Genomic DNA, 22,103 nt, shown 5'->3' on the forward strand with positions numbered 1-22,103 from the left:
CATTTGTTTACACGAGCATTAATACTGCCATCTCATTAAACCATGATTCAAATATGGCTCTAATTTGCAACAAAATTTTTCTGCTTCTGAAATACAATCTCAGTTTACAGATTTCCAATATAGACGATTTATATTCTCTTCTGTATTTCAGAAAAAGGTTATAAAACATTAAGCCATTTAACTACAGGCTTTATCTTGAAGCAAGTACAAACATTTGTTTAAAGTTAACTTAAAAATAAGGGTTACAAGAGGCTGTGCAAGATTCCAAGTTGACTAGTGACTCTTTGTGGACCACCAATACTGCTCCAGGTGGCTTTTACAGCTTACCTAGTGTGCTCTGCACTTGCAATAATGTCAGGTGACTTTAAATTTAGCAGCATTAACACAATCCATCAAAATCCCTTTGAGAAGAATATAGGCAAAATCACTGCCGTTGCCGCTAATATGAAAAAAAAGTTGTCATAGCCCTCATCAGAGCAAAGGACATGGCAAACTAAGAATTCATTAAAACACGGATAAGACTTTCAAAGGCTTTACTGAAAAACAAGGTTTAAAAGTCAGTCAGTTAACTCTAAACTCACAATTTTACCGTAACACGGGGAACCTTTGAAGCCTGTACTTTAGTGCTTGAATACCTGATCAGACCAGGCCCAGATTTTCTGGGGAGGGTAATCATCTTTTACAAAGAATCAATTAAAAAAACAAAACAAAACAAAACAACCTCCTGCTATTACTTCCTGACAGGTTCCATTGGTAGTCTCCTGAAGAGTTTGAGATAAATCAGACAAAGGAAGAGTTGGAAAAAAATAAAGACATCTAGTTAAATTCCCAAGTTGTCACGTACTGGATTCAAGTGGAAAAGTGGCAATGTCTCTGTTTATTAAAGTAAAAACATTTATTAACCATTTTAAAAAGCTCCAGAATCCGAATGCAGACCCCCAGGAGTATTTCCCACATGTACATATTCGAACAGTTTCTTGTTCAGTGGGTGAGCATTCGTGAAAACCTTACCTTTCTACAGAGGCACAGGAGTCTTTCCTAACCTAGCTCTTCCCCAGAATATGTAGAAGCATCACATCTGGCTCTGCTTCTGTGGTGAATGGAGAAATTCTGAAATTTGTAATCTTTCTGCAGAGCTATTCCATTATTAATTTCCAACTAATTTAATAAATAGTATTAGTGTGAGCTATCATTTAGCTTTTCAATATATTAAACCAGAAAACAGCTTTAAAATACTGTTTGATGAGGTCTTTAAAGTGGAGGTTAGAGAAATATAAATTAGTATATTTTTTTGTTATTGTTGTTAGAAATGATGAATTTCTAGCCATAAATTGAAGGTTTCTAATGCGGAACCTCAAAAGTGTATATCAATTTCATTTTAAACAGACATATAAAACTTAATTTGTATTGCGTATATGTTGGAGCAGGCAGTTAATGTTTAACTTGATTCACAAGAACAAAATATACAATTATTATTTCTATATGCACTAGTTCTCCTTTGAAACCTTTTTTGTACTATCTAAATAAGACACCCTCACTTCACTCTGACAAACAGATACATGTCTTTCCCCTAAAAATAAAGTTTTCAGTGATCTAGTTGCTAAAGAACGTGAAAATCTAGTTTGCTATACAATGAGCTGGTTAGATAGATTCCATCTATTACCATTTAATTAAGAAGAGAGATATGGGATCTTCCTTACTACCTGTGTAATTGATTTTCTGTGGTTGCTGTTAAATACTCCATGTTTGCTTCTTTAGATTCACTTCAGTTTAAATTGTCTTTTGTTTTGTTCCCCCCACCCCTTCCATTGTCAGTCACGAGAAACGGCTTCACAAGTAAGTATTTGCTTATTGTCTGCCTGTTTCTGAGTCACACCCCGGGAGTAAAATCCTTACAGGAAATAGAACTATGCGATGGAACATCCTTGAATAAATAAAGCTTAAAGCAACATTGTTCTGTACACAAACATCTTATTGAAAATTTGAAAGCTGACAGAATGACTTAAAAAAAAGCCCAATGAGATTTGGTAGGCTATTCCTATTGAATCCTGAAGATAACAGATCATCTTCACAGTGAGCTGAAAACCTTGATCCTAAACGCATTAACTGCTAATGGACAAAAATCCCCAAGTTTATCATAAAGAATATGTGGCTACACTTAAACCTGGTTCAGGTTGCTGGTGGAGCAAAATTTTCAACACTGACAAGGTCAACAGAATCTTGCCTTCAGATTTTATTTTAATAGGAAAAGATCTTTAGAACCTCAGTAGCTCTTCAAATAAATTTGGTATATTCACTGATCACTTTGAATGTATTATGAACTTTTTCTATTATTGGGGTTTCATATAAAGTAACCCAAACCCAACTTTAAAAGTCATCTTTGTTTTGGATTTAAAAACAAAAAAAACAACCCACAACACATCAAACTGGCATCAGTAACTGGGTAATAAGACCACAGTGATATCAGGATATTGGTGAGGGCTTCACTATTTCAGTGCCAAAGAAAGACATGTTTTAAATATCACAACAGCTCAAGATTATAAGGAAGTAGGGTGGTTTTTTTTTTGGAAATAGAATCCAAAAGTATTAGTTAAATCTAAAATTGTAATTAAAATAATTTTAAAGTGATCTTCTGAAATGTTTCCTCATCTTCCTTATTTTCTTTTTTTGCGTATGTTACAACTGCATATGTAGTCCATTCACCTGAGTTATTTTAGTACTGCTTTGTGTGATTGCACAAAGCGTACTATTGGTCACAGTTGGGTGGCATGAAGAAAACAGAGGGCCAGATTTTGGCCCTTTTAAGTCTGCTTTGTTACAATATCGTTGCTAAAAAGCAATGTAACTATATCTCAAGGTAGGAACTATAGATTACCACATTTGGAAGAGGTGCTCTAAATCACACTTTAGAATATTGCATACATCTTCAGGCACAGATGTATTCCAGAAATCATGTGCTGGTAGATCAAAAATACCTGGAAATGAGACAGTGGTAACAGGCAATTTTCACCTGTAGTCTTAAGAGAGCACTCAAAATGGTGCAGTCAAAGCAGTTACAACTTGAATATTTTTTTAAAATTAAAAAAAGTTAAATGCTTGGAGGAAAGTAGAATTCATTCAGAGTTGGTTCCTAGATCTGGGAAAGGCAGTACCAGAAGGCTACAGTTCTTATTCTCAGAATCAAAATGGAATCAGGCATTAATTAAGGCTCAATTTAAATTGCATTATATAAATGTTAGCCTTTTGCATTAAAAAAAAAAAAGTCTAGTAGAGAGTAAGCAACTCAGGAACATTTGGTAACTATGAACAACTAAATTCCCTCAGCTCCATTACAACTAATGAATGTTTTATTCTGCCTCCATTTTTTAAACCTCTTAATTTCTCTTGTCATTCTCCTTTCAAGTCTCAAATCTCTATTAGTGTGGAAGAATGGGAAGACACTAAAGACACCAGAGAGCACTTCAATTATCGCAGTAATCATCGTAACTCAACATCTAGTGATCAATCTGATCATCCTTTGTTACGACGAAAAAGCATGCAGTGGGCCCGACGGCTGAGCCGAAGAGTACCAAGACACTCTGGTAAAACAGCTGAGAAGATAAGCCAGCAGCGAATGAATCTTTATAGGAGGTCAGAAAGACAGGAACTTGCTGAACTTGTGAAAAATAGAATGAAGCACCTGGGCCTTTCTCCAGCAGGATATGGTATGATTAATTTAATCCTTAAAATTAATAAAAATATTAGCATTATACAAAAAATTTTTTTTAAAGAACAGTGTGCCATAAGTAAAATAAGCTTGTGGTAATTTCTTTTAAACATAACTTGCTCCCTTTTTTTTTTTTTTTTAAATCAGCTCTATTATCACCCATTCCTATTTTCAGATGAAAGCTCAGAATATATGAGCTTTAAATAAATATGACCACCTCAGTCATATTTAAATTTAGCATATATATGTGTATGCAGAATATATAAATATTCCTTTGTCATTGAACAACTGCTCCGTATTTCCACAAACTTACTGAAACATAAATGAAGAGAGCTATTGTGAAGTTTGTGATTCTGTCAAGGTGGGGAGTTGTTTGTGTGAAGGAGGATACATTTTCTCTGTGTTTTTAAAATGAACACAAAAGTGTCATATTAAAGGCATTTTTATGAAGCACGTTTCACTAGGTCTTTAGATGTTGTTTTCGTAAAATATGTCTTTTTCCAGCAAAACTAATTTTAATTTTTAAAAAAACAACTCTATTGACAATAGTTCTGTAACAACCTCCTAAACTTTATGCACAATAGCTGCCTGGGATGGCTGTCTACAGCCTTGGCTTCATAGTGTGTTTTGTGGAAATCCTCAGAGCTATGGGTTCTAGTTTTCCTAGGAAAAGCAACAATTTCTTCATCTCCCATCTTTTCTGTCTGCAGGGTAGGTCCAATATGAAGCTTAGTGCTTGTTCAGAAGAACCAACACTGCAGTTCCCATACTCAATTTACATTCAAAGCATCAAAAACATTGCTTGACAAATGCATTAGTACTGATTTTTCAACACAATTATATTTACATTTTACCTATACCTAGAGTATACATTAGCTGAAGGTAAACAGTATCTCCTATAAAATAAATATTCTTATTGGCCCATTCTATTAATGCAGGGTTGGGACATCCTTTAACCAACAGCAATGTACTACCCAGCAGTGGTTCTTATTGTTGCTATGTACACATTAACTTCATCGAGAGAAAAAGCGACTACAGAATACACGGCTATAATTTTGTTTAATCTTTACAATTTACATACAAGCTCTTTATCTCAGACTCCAACTGGATAATTACTACTCCCACTTTAATTTGTGGATACTATATGAGTCTGCTGGAAGAATCAGGACTAAATATTTTCCAGGAGTGACACAGGCCACAGTAATATTTAATCAACCCCAAGAAGTTTTGTAAATATTGTTCACGTTTATACTAGTCACAGGAGAACTTTGGTTGATTCCTACTTTTCTTTTAAAATCCTAGCTAAGAGCTTACAGCAAATGTTCATTTAATTACTTAAAACCATTATATTACATTCAGAACAGCAAAATCTTGATAGGTAGATGCTTTAGCTAATACAAATTTATGTGCCCTGATTCTGATTTACAAACTTTTATCTCTTCCGTGTTTTCTTACAGATGCATCTCATTATAAAGAAACTACTTTGACCACCCCAGGAACACCATATTCTGAAAATAAAAATTAAGTTTTACACATGCAGCCAGCTGCTAACCTGGACTGTGACATTCCCAGTTAACTCCCTGCAGAAGTTAAACATATTCCTTAATACCATCTTTCTGCATGTGTGGGGAGCAATGAAAAAACAGGAAACAAAGTCACAGCTGCTTACATATCCCCATGTAAAGGAATGATCCTATACCTAATTTCACATCTTCAGTTTTCTTTACACTGATAACCTAAAAACCCCTAAGCACTCCAATTCTAAAGTCAAATAACTGAATTAATTTATGCCAACTGAGGCACAACACATTTTTGGCCATGCAAGCCCTCTAGCTGAGGCATGATACTAGGATACTATACTACCATGAGGCTACTATACTGGTGAATGTGTTTGTGTAACTTTTTACAATATTTTGCATCAGCTTCATTTTACAAAAATAAGCTGTACTGTTAAAGACCATTTTAGCTGTGTAATTGCACGTATGCTAAGAGTCTGAGTTTATCTAATTGTTCTCTAGACAGACATGCTTACAGTAGTGCAAAATGTGGTACAAGCACATAAAAAGTTACATGTAGTTGAAAATATCCAACAGCAATTTTCAACCTAGAGACCATATATCAAGCATACTTGTTTAACACGATATAGAAATTGTGCTGAAACTAGGATGGGACTGTTCTCTTTTGCATCATTTTCCCTAAAAGTGAAGCAATTAGTACAGATGAAATGCCTCTCCTATTAAATTGCCTCACTACAACAACTTATGAAAAACATCAAGAAAAGGTTATACAAAAGAAAAGATACAGCAGTGACAGCTACAGAAGCGTGCTGAGACTAAGCTAAGTAAAACCCCTTCAAAAAAAAAAAAAAGGATTTCTGTCAGCCAATGCAGCATAGCATTAGAAGAATGGTTAAAAATACAATAAAGAAATTCCAATTGCTGTTCATACAGCTTTCATATTTCAACCCACTGGCACAGGTGATAATAGTGAAAATTAGTATTTTCCTTGACACTTAGGGAAAGTGAAGAGAGATTTATATTGACCAAATTTGGAAATGGATAGCATTTAGCCTTGGCTTGAACTTTATGCCAACTGAGGATGGAAGACCCTACTTTCCTCTTAGCAATGGAAACCAAATGAATGATTGTTTAATCAAAATAAAATTGAGTTGTATTAAGAATTAGTATGAGTGGAAAAAAAGCGCAAAAGAACATTTTTTAGAACACCAGAAAGAAAATGCATCTTGAGAGATAAATCAAAAGATGCTATGCCAGATAGTTCCAATTCAAGTACACATGAAAAGTTGCTAAACTTATTTGATATCACTTTGACACCTGATACTTTCGACAGCTCTGAGCCAAAGATGATCTTTTAATTGAATTAGTTAACCAGAAATGATACTTATGACGATTTTTTTTTCAATCTGATTTGATATGTGCATTTTTCTCCTCTAGATGAGATGAATGATCATCAGAACACCCTTTCTTACATCCTGATCAATCCTTCTCCAGATACAAGATTAGAGCTGAATGATATAGTGTAAGTATAAGCACAAAAGTTTAAGCACAGAAATCACAAGACCTGAAAATTTTATTACTTTTCTGCTGTTACAGGGGAACATGCTTTCCCATATACCCGCAAAAAAAATAAGATGGAGACTTCTGTTTAGACAACCAATTATATGTATAATTATGTAAAATATACATATTTCATAATCCTTTTACCTCCATATTCTCTCATCTTCTTCTTACTCTGTGTATTTAAACAAAAAAAATAATAAAAATATCTACCTGAGTTCACTGGATGGCTTCATAGAATTAACATTCTCATTAAATTTCTCCAGTCTTAATAGAAAGATAACTTTTCAAATCAGAGTTTTCAAATGGGATTTTACTTCATGGATTCAAATGCCACTAAAATAAAAAGCAGTTCTCCCCCAAATATCATGCAATATTCATGCTTATGATAATTCAAACAAATGGCAGGATCTAAATGCAGCATTTTTTATTTTTAATTATTTATTTTTTTAACTTGCTTACCAGGAATTTTGAAGACCACCTGAGAAAAAACAGGTGAACACAAAGTTTGAACTGCTCAAGAATTTCAGATATATTATCTGCCACTCTCTCATACTGAAGTTTGATGTGATTACTGTGTTCAGGTCCTATGCTGTTTTTGTCTCTAGCCTCTTTTGCCCCTGCCTTGCTATACTAATATCCTCTATCTGCTCCAGGGTCCCTGTGCAAGGCCCTCCACACCAGTGCCAGCCCATCTCACCATCTACTCACAAGCAGAAAGACTGAACTATTATCCCTATTGATACTAAAAAACCAAAGCCAACCAAAAAGAAAAAAACCACTACATTGTAGTGCCTTGTAGTATTGTGGTATATAAAAAGTATAGCATAAAAACTATTAAACAGCAACTACAGTTATAGAATTTGTTGAAATGATTTAGAACAGTATTTTCACTGTTATGGAACTCCACAGTATGATATTTACTAATATTTAACCTGTAAATGCAGGTACTGTTTCCTAGTCTAGCTAGGTGGACTAGGAGTTCACATTTTCTTTTTCCACCTTTGCAAAAAAACAAGGTATACAGCAACTCAATAGTGAGTGCATAATTTTGCAGCGGTACTGAATTTGCTGTGTCGTGCCTACACATCTTTAGCCTGTACACGCACATACTGTTGCCTAACTTGATGTATGTTCATTTCCTGATAGTGGGCCTCAGAGCTTGTGTCTCAGTTTATGCCGAGGGCTTTTTTAAGATTAATTTTAGTTCTCTTGACTAGGCAGCTAGTTTACCCTCATGCAATAGGAGATAATTAGTGGAAAGGCAAGGAAGAAGTGGTTCTTTCTACAGCAGTTTTCTTTTAGTCACACTTTTTTTTTTTTTGTCCTTCCTGCTGACAATCTGGAAGGCTGGTTTTCCCACATTTTTTTCATCTGTTTCTCAATACATTTTCCAGACTTCCTCCTGCACATGACTCTTTTTTTGCACTTATTACCTGCACTTTCAGACCAATGTGAGTTAATCCCATCTAAGCCATTTACTTCTGTGCAGCTCTATGATAAAAACAAAAGCCCTTAAAGGGCTATAGATTCAACTTTCATTGTCTGAATTCCTATACTTATACAACTGAAGTCCTTCACATTTGCTATGATCCTATTATGTTTGTGATTTATCATAGGCATATTAGATAATATACAACTTTGAGTTAGCATATGAGGAAAGTTTCTCGGCATTTAGAAATAAGAGTACTTGCAGTACTCTCCAAAGCAGTACTTGCAGCTGTTAGTTCTACTAGAAGTCCTTTCTCAAAACTAAGGGGTCCATCCTGAGCCTGTCAGACTACACCAAGATTATCAACATTGTGCTTTTTAGTTCTTTTAACTATGCACAACTAATCTCTTGATTCCTTACAACATTCTTTTTAGAGTAACTCTGTGAACTGCTTGTCCCTTCTTCAAGGCATAATGAGTAAAAGGAGATGCATAAAGAAATACAGTTACTAGCAAATGTGTGTTCAAGGACCGTAGCAAATGCCAAGGAACAGAGCTGATGTATCTAAAAGATCAAAGTGGCTCTCAGTCAAAATTAAGGTTTAGTTGTACCCAGTACACATATATGATACCTAGGCAGATGGTGCGAAAGGCTTTACTATTATACAACGTAAGTGGAATTGCCAAAATTTCCAAGCTACCCAACAGGAACTAGGCCTATCTAATTCTTCCTCAAACCTTTTCAACATTACAACAGTCTATGTTTATTTATCCTTGCTTGTACCAAGGCTTTTAATAAGAGTTGTAATTTCTTTTTATAGATACTTGATCCGACCTGATCCCTTGGCTTATGTTCCAAATACAGCACCGAGCCGAAAAGACAGCTTCTGCAATACAGTGGGACAAGATACCAGGGAGGAAACACAACTTTGATATGTAATTCGTCACAAAATTAAGAGACACTTTTATACACACACAGTTTCCACCAACCATTTTGAAAACTGAGTGGTACATTTTATTCAGATTTTGGAATCAAATTTACAGTGGGTAAGTCACCAACTTTAGAAACATGATCTCTAGAAATTCTAATTTTAGTGATTGTCAGGCTTATGGCCTGTTCAGTATGGTAGTTGAACTTAGCAGAATTGTGAAACCTATGATTTAACCAATATAAAGAAATGATGAAAGTGATAGATTCCAACATATGTTTCACTTAGAAGCTTCTATGCATATTTATCAAGGTGACAGCACGCCAGTGACTAAGCTCCTGATGTACCTCCTCAAAGATTATCTGATGCCCATAGACAGATGACGCATAATTTGTAGCGGAAAATATGTTAATACCTAAAGGTGCCAATGAGGCTGTATGCATCAAGAGTCCAGCCTTTGAGATAATATTCAAGCTTAGCTTGACACCTATATATATTAGAAAAGCCTAGTTTGGTCCCATTGCCTCTAGGACTTCAGTGTATGTTCTGTGGGCTTACAGGATGACACAGCTTAGTCACACTCGTAGAGGTTCAGATCTGGGGCACATCCACTGAAAAATTAGCCCAGAGGAGCCCACCTGGAAGCAATTCCCCATCGTCTCACACAGGCGTTTCAAAAGGTAGCATTTTGTAGAGCAACTGAAGCAGGACTCTTTTATTAGGGATACAGAAACAGCCCCCCTATCCGCAAAACCTGGGAAGGTACTGTATGTGAAACTGCACACAATGGTAGCTCAGGTGAAAAACGACCCTTTTAACCTCAGTGAGGTGTCAATGAGAAGCCTTAGTAGATAATACAGAAGAGAGAACATCGCTCTAGGAAACAATTCATATCACAGAGCCTTCCTATCTCCATGATGATGACAGAACTGCAACTGTCCAAAGTATGCATATGCCCAGTCAGGTTACCCAAATGTGATAAATTTTATATGAAATTATGTATCATATTGAAAATGAGAGAAACTTATTACCCATTCCATAAAACAAATGGAATACTGCATTACATGAAAAGCACCATGGATTTGAAGGCTCAGTTTTGGCATTAAGTACACAAGAAAGAATCTACTAGTGTACAAAACACCTGAAGCTGCTACAGAATCTTCAGTCAGAAGTTTTGCTCAAATCTTCTACAGAGGAAACATGACTGTGTATGATCATCCAAAATCACATGCTTGCTTTGCTATCAATCACAAAGGGGGAAGAGCATCCTTAAGGTAAAAACCCTACTGCTACAACAATAGCAGTACTGCTACAACAATCCATACAGAACTGTGCAAGAAATTTAACATGCAGGCTACAGTGAAAAGACAGATTATTCTTTGAATTCCCTTGATGTCTTACATGTACAGAAATAATCCACTCAAAAAATATATTATCTTCTGTATTATTCGGAAAACCAACTACATGGCAGATTTTGTTCTGAAAAATAAAATGCCAAGTTACCCAAAGAAAAACTCATGGATGCAATTATGCTTATAAGCATTGCAAGAATGTTGAAATCAAATCACATTCATATTAGGAATGACAGAAAATATTCTATTATTTCTTCTCTTCCTCTTAATTCTTCTGAAACTTAACTGTTCCATATGGCTTTAAGATTACTGACTTACAAGAAAACAGAGGCCTTAGAATAGACTGAAGTTGTCAGAACACTAGCACGAGAACAAGAGTTCCAGTTCTAACAGGAAATTTCACTACTGAAAATTAGTACAACTACTATTCACTACCGAAAATCAGTACAACTATAGGTTCTATACATATCTAGTATAAGGATCAATGGGCATATATAATTCATTTTGACAAATCAGTTGGAACAAAGTATGTAAGTTCATTTTTCAGTTCTTCTCACCTATTAGAAGTTAACTCTCAGTGCTATAGTTGCTGTCTCCTACATCAGTAGGCACATTTGCAAGCTCCCTGTTCTGTTTGGGGACAGTAAGGCAGGCAGAATATCTTTAGCACTTCAGTTTTCTCTACTTAGAAGGCAAATTCAGTGCCAATGAAAGGACTTTCGTAGAATGCAACTGAAGCATCAATTGCTTTACTGAAAGAACTTTCCTTAGTGATAATTTTAATTACTTAGTTATTAGATAGACTGTTGGTTTCTAGATAGATGCTTTAATCAAGAACGCATATTGCTTATGCTTCAGTATTTATACTAGTTTGCCTATGAAGCATCCAAATAAATTATTCTTAGATGCTACCTACACTTAGATCTCTGAAGTTTGATATAGACCATCGACAATGACAGGAAGTCTGCTTATATCTAGGATATACCTATATCCCATAATGCTAGCCAGAAAGGTAGTAAGTTATCTAAATCTGTATCAGAGCCAACTACTATCTGTTTAAGTAAGCACCATTTCAGCAAAACCAAACTTCATAAGAATAATTGTTTTAATGCATATAACGTCCTGGATACGTCAGGGGTTAGTTAAGCAGAGCCCAAAGCAGCAGTACTAAGGAATCTGAGTTTTTTCCACAGTGGCTGCATGTGGAATCATTGAAATTCAAATAACGTAGAGCTGCCAGAAAGCTACATTCCACTAAAGTTTTTATATGGGTCTCATGTCAGGCATCCCCCCCTCCCTCCTTCCCCACTACTTGTCTTCAGGCCTATTCTCCAACCACACACACAGGATGAGGCTTCATATAAGAGGGCCTGGAGACAGTCTCGTTGTTAATTGGAGCCAGAAGTAATGCATTCCAGTTAGGTGTCCAGAGACCATGAATGTAGAAGAGGCAGGAAACTAACTCTACTCTGAGCCAGCCATTTATACAAAATTAGGAGAGCTTCAGGTGTCAGCTAGAGACAGCACATAGGAAGTAGATCTTGTCACTCTCCCAAGATGCAAAAATAGTTGAATTCAATCTTTATATTAATAAGCATTGAGATTTGAAAATGTTTTTACTTCCTACCAGAAACCTGAAATGAAAGTAGAATAGAACTATGACCATCTTTTAAATGCTTCTAGACCAAGCCAAACAGAAGGTGGGGAGATTCACAACAGGAAAATAGCCCAAGCACACAGGAGACTGCCTAGCATAAGTCACGCCTATCTTCTCAACCTGACTCCTCAAAAAACTCATGTTAAGTAGAATCAGCATGCATTCGGTTATAATCTCTGCCAGGGAAGGTAATACTAGCCTTAGGGAACAAATTGGTCAGTTATAGAATCTCTGTCTTTTGATCCAGCTGGGGCCAGCTCCTGAGGCAGTTCCCATACCAAGAAGGAAAATTTCTATGATTAAAGAATCAGAAGAGGAGGATTGTCAATTTCATTCAAGACACTGTTCTGTGGCATAGGGAAATCTTTCAGCATGTGATCACATGTGGTACTGGAAGTGACTACAATGCTGTATTCAAACTAGCCTGGATAGTGATTTAAAATCAGTCACCAAGACAATTTTGGAGAATAAACTACAACGCATAGGTATTTGTCTGTAAGCTACTGACATCTTACAGAAATATATACACGTAGTCTGTGCTTGTTTGCCTTTTTTAATTTATAAAATTTCTGGATGAACTAGCTCAAGACTGTTACATTAAAGGGAGAACAGAAAGATGTGATGAAGTGCAGAAGCTTTTCAATAGAATAATGTTTTGAGACCTCAGGAACCACAAGTCACCAGATGGGTCTTCTGCATAACCAGCAAATAAATGGCAGCTGAACCAGTTGCAGGACATTAGTCCATTAGAAGAAAACCTTATGGTGTACACATGGGTAAGACACCACTGATAACCCAAGAGAATTTCCACAGAAGCAGTTTGAACAATGCTCACAAGTTACTTAGAGCTTGCCCCATTCACAATCCACCCTTTCCTCCAATGGAAAGGGTCAATATTCTAAAACAGAAGACATGCCAAATCCAGAGCATTTGTTACTGCATCCAAACTGATCCTCTGACAAGCTATGGAGGTAAACTCTTATCTGTCCATCCAATTCATCTCAGGTGCTAAGTGTTCCACTAATAAACTACCTGATTTTTTTTTTTTTCTGTGAACATTATCTGGCCAGTGCAGCCGTGTTTTTTTTTGTTTGTTTTTGTTTTTAACCTGAGGCAGAGGGGAGGCATAGGAGATGTTGATTACTTTGTTTGTAACAGGGCTTGTTTCTGCAGAAAATTCCTTAAATCACCATGCAGAACTTCCTTATTATCAACTTCAACAAGAAAGAAAAAGACTAGATAGAGGTACAAATGATAGCTAGAAACATACAAAAACACTTTATTTACCAGCCCTATTACAGATTTGGACTTTATGAACATTTATGAGCAACAAGACTTGAGCTCCATTTGAGCATTTTATGTAATCTCCTACTTCCCACCCCTAGTATAATTTCATTATTGTCATCTGCGCAGCCTCCATCACATTATTATAGGGGCAATTAGAAAAATACTTAAATACTTTTAAGAAATGGTGAATTCACATTAAATAAAGAGTTCAATACAATTGAAGACTATTCATTCACAATAAACCAACTATAAGCGTTAAGAGGAACCAGTCAACAAAGACTTCAAATAATCCACAGGGCTTTGAGATATTCTGCATACTTGACACTTGCTACAATTTTACTATGCTCCTGCTGTGTTTGTGGCTTATGAAATACTACTCTGCATTTAGCAACTTCAGTTTTCAGGCTAACCTCTTCAAGTAATTTATTAGTATGTCTAGAAAGAAAAGGAAGGCATTTGGAACGCATTTCAGCTTAAGAACAGCTAAAATGATGAGTTCTCTCTGGGCATCTTAAAATCCTATGCAAATATTTAGAAAACAGTCCCAATTACAAGTGTAAATCAATATAATATCTGAGGCAAAAAGATTACTTTTTAAATTTAATTGCACTGTAATTTTTCTTCTATGCTTTTTGTGAATACATCCATAAGAAACTGCACTGAATAGGAAATATTGGAATAGACTATTTCTATACACTAAACTACACAAGTGGTTGTTCTATGTCAGATAAAATGTAACCTGAACATTTATAGTTTTCTCCTTTCTAAGCAGGATAATAATCAAAATGCCAGCAATTATAAAAACAATTACAAAATCTAGTTATTAATGATCTTTTCCAAAGATAATTTTAAGTTACTTATGTATGCAAAACATATTACATTTTTACCAGCCAGTATCAGAATTAGAAGATTATCTTCTGTTTACATTTCCTGAGATTAGTCTTACCTGAGTGTAGGAATCTGTTGCAGAAAAAATATTTTGCCAATATCCTTGTAGCCACATCAGTAAGAGTGCTTCTGAAATAATTAAGACTTTCTTGTAAGGAGATGGTTTCAAAGGAGAACTATGCTGCTCAAACCTCCCCCATAGGGAGTACAGCCTCCCCCAGAACTGTTTCTAGTAGGCCAGCAACTCCAGTGGAGCCAGAGTGGCTGAACAAGCCCCCAGCCCAACCTGCAACAAGTTGACCTGAGCCCGATCTCAGCTCGCACCACTCCAATACACTGAAGCCTCTTCTATAGGCAAAGGGGAGCTTGCAAGTTCCAGCCCATGGACTAAAAGAGGTAAGAGACTCTATCCCATTTCCTGGCACCAGAATACTCTCTCAGAAGGCCTACTAAGCCTTTCAGTTAGCATTTTGAAAGAGTCCGGAGTCCCCACTCCTGCCTAAAGAATTCCACCACGCAGCCTTGACCCTTTCCAACTTCCTGCCATAAGGGCTCAAATTATCATTACCTCTCTCTGACTCCTGTAAGTTTACTCACCTCCAGCAAACCCATGCACTCCCCTATAACACTTACAAACTTCTCTACAACCTACAGCTTGCTTGTAAATCACCCCAATTAGAAGACCCACCTGCATCTAAAACCAGTCTTAAAGAACCTGCACCACGTCATACAAAGGGCATATCTGTTTCATCTACAAAATAAAATTTAAAGATTTCCCTCCAGTACAACAGTAAAAACATGAATTTAAAATGCTTTTGTACCATGACTAATGTAGAATCAAATCTCACTTTTTTTTTTAGGAGTCTATTGTTCAGGAAACAGATAAAAATGTTTAAAAATAGCTTAGGAAAACCATATTACAGAAAGCAAGCAGTATTTAATAGCTTGTTCTGTTTCTGGTGCCAGATCCATATCCCTATTTGTTAGAGCCCACAGTATTCTAATTGCATAGTCATAATACACATGATCAATTTGACATACTCAGTAAACCTCGCCAAATAAGCACTTTTTGGGGGACTTAATTAGAAAATTTGCATCAGCAAGTTTTGTCAGCTCTAGTACAGCATCCTGAATCAAGCCCTTTCTCAGTAAGAATTATAATTACTGGAGTGTGTCTTGGTTCTCACCCAAATGCTATTGCAATCAGAATTTCAGCATGCTTTAGATAGGTACCTGCAATCATATATCATGTCATACAGTCATAGAATCACAGGATCATGCTACTTGGAAGGAAGCTCAGGAAGTCTGCAGCCCCATCCTCGTGCTGAAAGCAGGGCCAGCTGTGAGCTCTGATCAGGTTGCTCAGGGCTTTGTCCTGAAACCCTCCAGTGGTGGAGACTGCACAGCCTCCCTGAGCAGCCAGCTCTACTGCTTGCCTGTACTCAACCGAAGAATTTTGTTCTGTATATCATCTGAACCTCTCTTATTTTAGTGCATGCCCTTCCTCTCTCATCCTCCCACCGTACACCACGGTGCAGAGCCTGGGTTCACCATCTCGATAGCCTCCCCATAGTTACTAGGGGCTGCTGTTAGGTGCCCCCAAAGCCACCTCTTCTCTAGGTTGAAAAGCCTCACTCTATCAGCCTTTTCTGATAGGGCTTGTGCCTCAGCCTGGTAACATACAGGAGTTGTTCATGGATTATAACTTTAAATTCATTTTCAGAGGGATCAGTTCTTCTGTGGTGGAGAAGTTAGTATTACAGAACACAGAGAGTGGAAAAGACTTTTCCTGATATATGTGCTGATATGAATAAAGTTGTACAAACACTTAGCTTTTTGTAAGAGAGTTTGAAGAGTTCATTATTTTTTACTTTTTCTTGGATCTGTATGATATATTTGCTGGGCATTGTATTATAGCAACACATTTTTTGCCTTGTACTAAAAATCCATCAATAAATAGGTTTCTTCATTTATTTCTTTGTCATGAAACAATCCCTTCTTTTCCTCCTTTCAACTGTATTTTTTTAAAGTAAATTTTATATTTGAAAATGTGCCAAAAATAACTTTTAAAAACTGAATACAGAGTGAAAAATTCTTCATCCAAGGAAATTTTGTAAAGTGTTTTCTCATTGAACATGTATTACATGAAATTTGATGACTAAACCTGTCCAATATTGCAATTACAGAGTTTTTAGCAGTTTTTCATGACTGTGTCATTTCCTGCTGAAATCAATGACAATGTTCCTAACATGCCTTTTTTTTGTCTCAGTAAAAGTCAAGCAATAGCAGTTAGTAAAAACACAACCTGAGCTACCTTAAAATAGTAATTTAAAACTCCTGTATTGTAGATACAAAGTGATTTTCCTCTGAATTTGTGTTCTGTCTGAGTAACATTTCCTCATGAAGTAAAAAGCCCCACGTTTGACAAAATATATATAAAGCAATTCATACAGACAGCTCTTGTATTTCTGTGTTTAACCTTCTGTCTACTTTTCTGAATATAATCCCCCTGGGCATTTGAAGTCTTTGGCGACACTAACAGTCTTTGGACAAAGATTAATACTTACAGAATCATAACATGTGGGGAAGATAAGCAGAATCTCATCCTTACCTCCATGACAGGGCAGATCAGCTAAGCTATTGCTGGCATATTATCGTAACATAACCTTAAATTAGAAGATGGAGTAAAGAAAAAAGCTGTAGTTTCTTCAGGTTTTCATTGTTGGTCATTTTGGTTAAGACTCCTGGTAATGTGTATTTTTCTCCTCTGGACTTTCTTTAAATTGTTCAAATCCTTGGACACAGTGGACAACATGTAGAAATAACCTGCTAACCAAGAGGAAATAAAAAACCATGAAAGGAAACAGTCCGACTAGCAGATAATTTACATTCTTAATCAGATAGAAATTTGGAAAGTAATTTACTTACATAAATGTTTTGATCGAAACTTTTAGCCTGCAAGGTTATTAAGCATCATGTTATTTTTCCCTTAGCTATGAGGATACTTTGTACAAGGCTGAATATCCTAAAACAGAATTTAATAACTTGCTGTCAAATTACTCTATCAGCATTTAGTTTCCATCTAGTTTATTATATCTCCATAATAACACCTGAATGGATATCTTGTGTGGGGTACTGTCTATATATTTGACTACTGAGAGTAACCGCAGCTGTACACATTAAGAGAGTTTGGGCAAATCCTAATATTAGATTTTCTGAAAAGGAAGCAGTTTCCACCCATATTTCTAATGACAATCACTAGCATAGGATACCCTGTGTGCTTTCTTCTTCAATCACATTAGAAAGCAATCTGAGCAATATGAAAGAATATTTAGACTAATTACTTCTGAGTAATATAATATTAATGTATTAATTTATTATTACCTGTTAATGAAAATCTGTTTCATTGCATCTTTACTGTTCTTTCTTCAGTGTAACAAGTGCATATGATCTTTTTCTATAATTTAAAACAACAGACTTAATCAGTCTCATCCAAACCAAATTAACATACCAAGTGATATTTAGCCAGCTGTTTTGACAGAGAAAATATGCTTCACTGTTTGCATTTCAAAAATGAATAAACACGTTTGCTGCTTTGTCCACTGACAAAGAAAGAAAAGATTGCCCACTATGGGTCTTTCCCTGTTACCTGACAGATATGTTTCCTCTTTTGCAGTGTTTCCCAACAGAATTTCTGCTTATATGTCTGAATGTAATAAGATCTATAATTATGTTATTGTACAGACAAGGAGAAAATGGGACTTTGCGTATATCAAACAATGAAACACTAGGTGGACATAGTATATGTATTCCCTGTGCATTGAGATGGAGCCTAAGTAGACATCTTCTAAATGTATATACTTCATCATTACAAAACCACTGACAATTTTCAAAGCTAGGTCTCCAGAAAAAAGACAGACATTTTCTGATCAAAATAGAAGGTATTCATCACCCAAGTATTCTTCTGATATGTATCATTTATTTTCCTTATTCTTAATAGGCTTCTGCCCAATTATAAAACAGCCTGTGAAAGAATTTTGTGGAGAAGGTGAAAGAGGCCTGAGGAGCTTTTCTATTAGATATATTGTGTTAAAAAAACGTAACTATCTGTCCTCATAACAAAGCTTTTGCCCCCGCAAAGATGCAACCCAATTAGTACTCCTCAAAGTTTTAAGTTGTGGTAAGAGTTCAGCTTGTCCTATTGAATAATATCAAGATATTGCTTGCTTTCTCTCAGTAGGGCCTTATTTGGACCCTGACTGTCAACTCTCAGCATAAACAACCAAACAACCGTAACTCCTGGAACTACAGATTCATGTCACCAAGTTTTCCTGATGGACCTTCTGTGCTGAGTTTCACAAGCAGTAGTTGCTATTAGCAATATCAAGAAAGGCATTTTATCTTATCTTTTTCATTAATAATAAATGTAAATGACTGTGTTGAAATGGAAATATATATTTTTTTAATTTCCAACAGTCTAATTTTCAGCTGGTAGTTCTCCATTTTCTTGCAATAAGAATTGTTTTATTTATTTGTTTATGTATTGACCTTTGATTTCAGCTAGAACAGTAAAGTGATCAGAATTCAGAAATTAGAAAAATCAGAGTTATTGCTGAAAAAGACTTGTAAGCAATCAGGAAAACATTTCTCGTGGTGCACTGCCAAGGATAGGAGAAGGATCTTCTATAGTAAGTCATGCTGGCAGCTGTAAAAGTGTGCACAAAAAGTTGTTCTTTTAATTGGACAGATATTTTATCAGAAGGGAAGTTAGTTTGTAATTGTATCGCTCAATGAGAGGAAGATGGAAGCAATCTGCAGGCTTCTGTTTCTTCAAAATTCCTTTTTGTATTAAACGTATCTCATAATGTCATTTTAGAATAAATTATAAAACATTTTCATAGAAGTAAAAAAATTCTCTTTAAAACTTCATTATTTCATTTTCAGGCTTTTTTTCCTGAGCAAGAGAAATGCAGTATGATGATTACTGAAGGAAATAAATCTAAATACAATAAATACAGCATTAATAGTTTTCTTATGTATAGCAGACCTTATTATTCAGATATTTTATTTTTTTTATTTAAATATTGGACTATATATGTAAAATAAGGAAGTGAATTCAATAGAATATTATAATCATTTTTAATATGTATATAAATGCAAAATAACCTGCCAGTCTTTCAGTATGGTTGCTTTCAATACTAGTAGCAGGATAGTGAACACCTAGGAGATACGATAGATTGTAGAGTACATATTTATTTCAAATGCGTACATTTATTAAAACATGCAAAAAATACGTACATTTATAGTAAAGATAGTAGTTGCTGTTCCAATTGCTACCTGCCTTGTAGGTTATAAAAATAGGAGAAAGCTTAAATTCATGTAAACTTTTCAAAATGTTAATGTGTAATTGAATGAATTCAAATCTAATGAAAGATTATCATTGATTATGTGTTCATAGCCTTGGAGCTGTGGATTGTGATAAATCACAGAGCAGGTACCTTTGGCCATCTAAAAGTTCAATACAGAGTTGAAAATGACTGTCTAGGCTAAATAAAATGTCAATGCAGACAAAGAGCAAAAGATAATTTCCAATGTTCTGAGTGTACTTCTGCATTGTGATTTTCTTAAGATAAAATGTCTTGTCAACGTCTCTTTTGACTTCAGTAGGTTTTAACAGCACAATTAAATAAAATTCTGGATCTGCTGTAGAAAGAACAGTAGCTTCTAAGAAAACATTTCTAATAGGCAGCTAGAATATTTATTGTTTCAAGTTTGATAAAATTATTAAAATAGCAGCAGACATTCACATTACAGAACAGTAAACAATAATGAAAAAATAATTACAATTTATCTTATGACTTTTAAAATGCCAAGAAGCTCTCAAGATACACACCTTGTTTTCTATTCTTCTCAGAAAAGAAGAAATGAAACATATTTTAAAGAAATTTCTTACCCACAAGAATTACCCATACTATTAAACCAAAAGAATTAGAATTCATGAGGATTATTTTTCTAAAATGTACTGCGTGGCAAACTTGAGTTAATAGCACTACCTATATTAAAGTTGCCACAGTGACACACCATTTATTCATGCACACGTATACACACACTTAACTGCATTCAGAATTTAACCTAATTTCAGATATGTTGAAAGAAGCCAGAACTAGGCCTTATTAAAATGATAAAAAGTAAGATGAATATGAGTAGAGAAAAGTAGAAAAGGAGGAAGAAAAAGAAAAGATGAATATGGTACTTTTTATTGTGGTTTCTTCTAATGTTGACATTTGCCTTCAAAAAAAAAAAAAAAAAGACGAATGTGAGAAGTCATGAGTGAAGATCTACCTCACCAGTTTCTTGTCCACCCTACCTCATCTCAGGTTTTTGAAAGAATTTCAAAATAAGTCAAAAACAAAGAAGCAACCCCCACATATTCTATCAGTCCTTTGATATTTTCACAACGTCTTGAAGTAATGAGTTTTGAAGGCCAGTACTTTCAAGGTGATCATGCAAATGACAAATTTCAAAGTGAACTTTAGAAAAAATGGTACTTATGTTTTCAGATGTAAATTAAAGGTTGGCAGAAAGCACGAGATAGCTAATTGCATTTAAAATTGCCGTTGGTAAATATATCACAGTATCTTTTGACTACTTTGTTTTTGACTACTTTGTTTCAATTTAGTCAAACTAACTTTTGGCTGAATTGACTGAACACCTAAAAAGGAAGTTCTGGAAAGTGAGAGAAGAGCAGGAAATGTACCCACACATGCAGCCTCTGTGGAGAGTGCCTCTATTCAGTGCTCCACCATCTCCTCTTCCTCAGCAGAGAAAGCAGTCTTCTGGGAAGACTTAATTGTGAAAAGTCCTGATCCCAGCCTTCTGGTGGTGAAGAAATTCCAGGGATGACTATGGAGTTAGTGAGATGAATCTCTAGCCATTTCACCTCTCTTTTTTTTCTTTTTTTTGAAAGCTGTATTTCATCTCAAAGTTAGGTACCACAATATTTGGAGGATTGCTCTGGGGATCTCAGTGAAATTTGCTCTCAGTGGATGCAGGGATATTGCAGTCCAGAAGCAAGCTCAACCGATTAGTCTTGAGTTACAGGGGGAAGAAGGCTTTCTTGATGCATGAAAGCAAGTTCTCTTCCCCTTTAGCAACAATATTTAACCTCCCAGAGAACCCATGCAGTTCTACCATCCTTTCCACATACAAAGTCATCCAGATGCCAACTGCTGAGGCTTGAGTTTAATTTGTGGAGAGAAAGAAGCGGGAAGGAAAAATGTACTATATCTTAGATCTCAACACATTCCAACTATTTTCTATTTCTTCATAATATATTGTTGGAAAGATTTGCATTCAGTTATTTCAAGATTTGGAATAAGTTTACGTTTTACATCAATGACTTGCTATTATCTTTAAACTGCAGTCTCTTGCAGTGATTACAGTGATTTGAATAACAAATGGATTAATAAACTGTGAAGTGCATTAAGTACTTTAGAAAAAAGACTGGAAAAGTACATTAATAACACTGAATAGTACTTAATGAACATATGGAATGGATTCAAAAGCCATGTGAAGTATTTTTTTCAAATATTCTGTAAAATTTTCAGGTATGTACTTTTATGATTTAAATTATACCTAGACTGAGTTAATCTCATCACTGCTTTTGCATAGAAACAATATTTATTTACTTTTACTGGAACATTTGTGAAGCTTTTTTTAAAAAACAGAAATATGTGACAGAGAAAAGAAGAACTACAGATTCTCTTTTTCCTTATA

At 35.4% G+C, this 22,103-nt stretch overlaps 1 protein-coding gene, 1 long non-coding RNA gene and 1 pseudogene across 17 annotated transcripts in view; 1 reads left to right on the top strand and 2 right to left on the bottom strand.

Moving 5' to 3' along the window:
• KCNT2 (potassium sodium-activated channel subfamily T member 2) overlaps window positions 1-18,772 on the top strand; it is a 147,299-nt gene extending 128,527 nt beyond the window's left edge. For 5 of the 13 annotated variants that reach the window (XM_048053619.2, XM_048053626.2, XM_048053618.2 and 2 more), the window contains 4 exons: window positions 1,816-1,836; window positions 3,404-3,704; window positions 6,661-6,745; window positions 9,036-16,300. In XM_048053619.2, the coding sequence (XP_047909576.1) occupies window positions 1,816-1,836; window positions 3,404-3,704; window positions 6,661-6,745; window positions 9,036-9,147 (519 nt within the window). In that variant the 3' untranslated portion in view covers window positions 9,148-16,300. Of the gene's footprint in view, window positions 1-1,815; window positions 1,837-3,403; window positions 3,705-5,163; window positions 6,638-6,660; window positions 6,746-9,035; window positions 16,301-18,564 lie in introns of those variants that run through there. The other 8 variants (XM_048053621.2, XM_048053625.2, XM_067001198.1 and 5 more) reach the window with 5 other exon arrangements.
• The window catches only part of LOC106041592 (uncharacterized), a 259,478-nt gene that overhangs the window by 84,337 nt on the left and 153,038 nt on the right, over window positions 1-22,103 (bottom strand). For 3 of the 4 annotated variants that reach the window (XR_010833073.1, XR_010833070.1, XR_010833071.1), the window contains exons 5-6: window positions 17,712-17,784; window positions 16,939-17,156 (exon numbers count right to left, since the gene is read on the bottom strand). This is a non-coding gene — a long non-coding RNA (uncharacterized lncRNA). The remainder of the gene's footprint in view (window positions 1-16,938; window positions 17,157-17,711; window positions 17,785-22,103) is intronic. The other variant, XR_010833072.1, reaches the window with a different exon arrangement.
• LOC125180932 (beta-1,3-galactosyltransferase 2-like) lies at window positions 17,956-20,297 on the bottom strand (annotated as a pseudogene).

Source organism: Anser cygnoides, chromosome 8 (genome assembly GCF_040182565.1).
Source record: "Anser cygnoides isolate HZ-2024a breed goose chromosome 8, Taihu_goose_T2T_genome, whole genome shotgun sequence".
NCBI classification, from domain to species: Eukaryota; Metazoa; Chordata; class Aves; order Anseriformes; family Anatidae; genus Anser; species Anser cygnoides.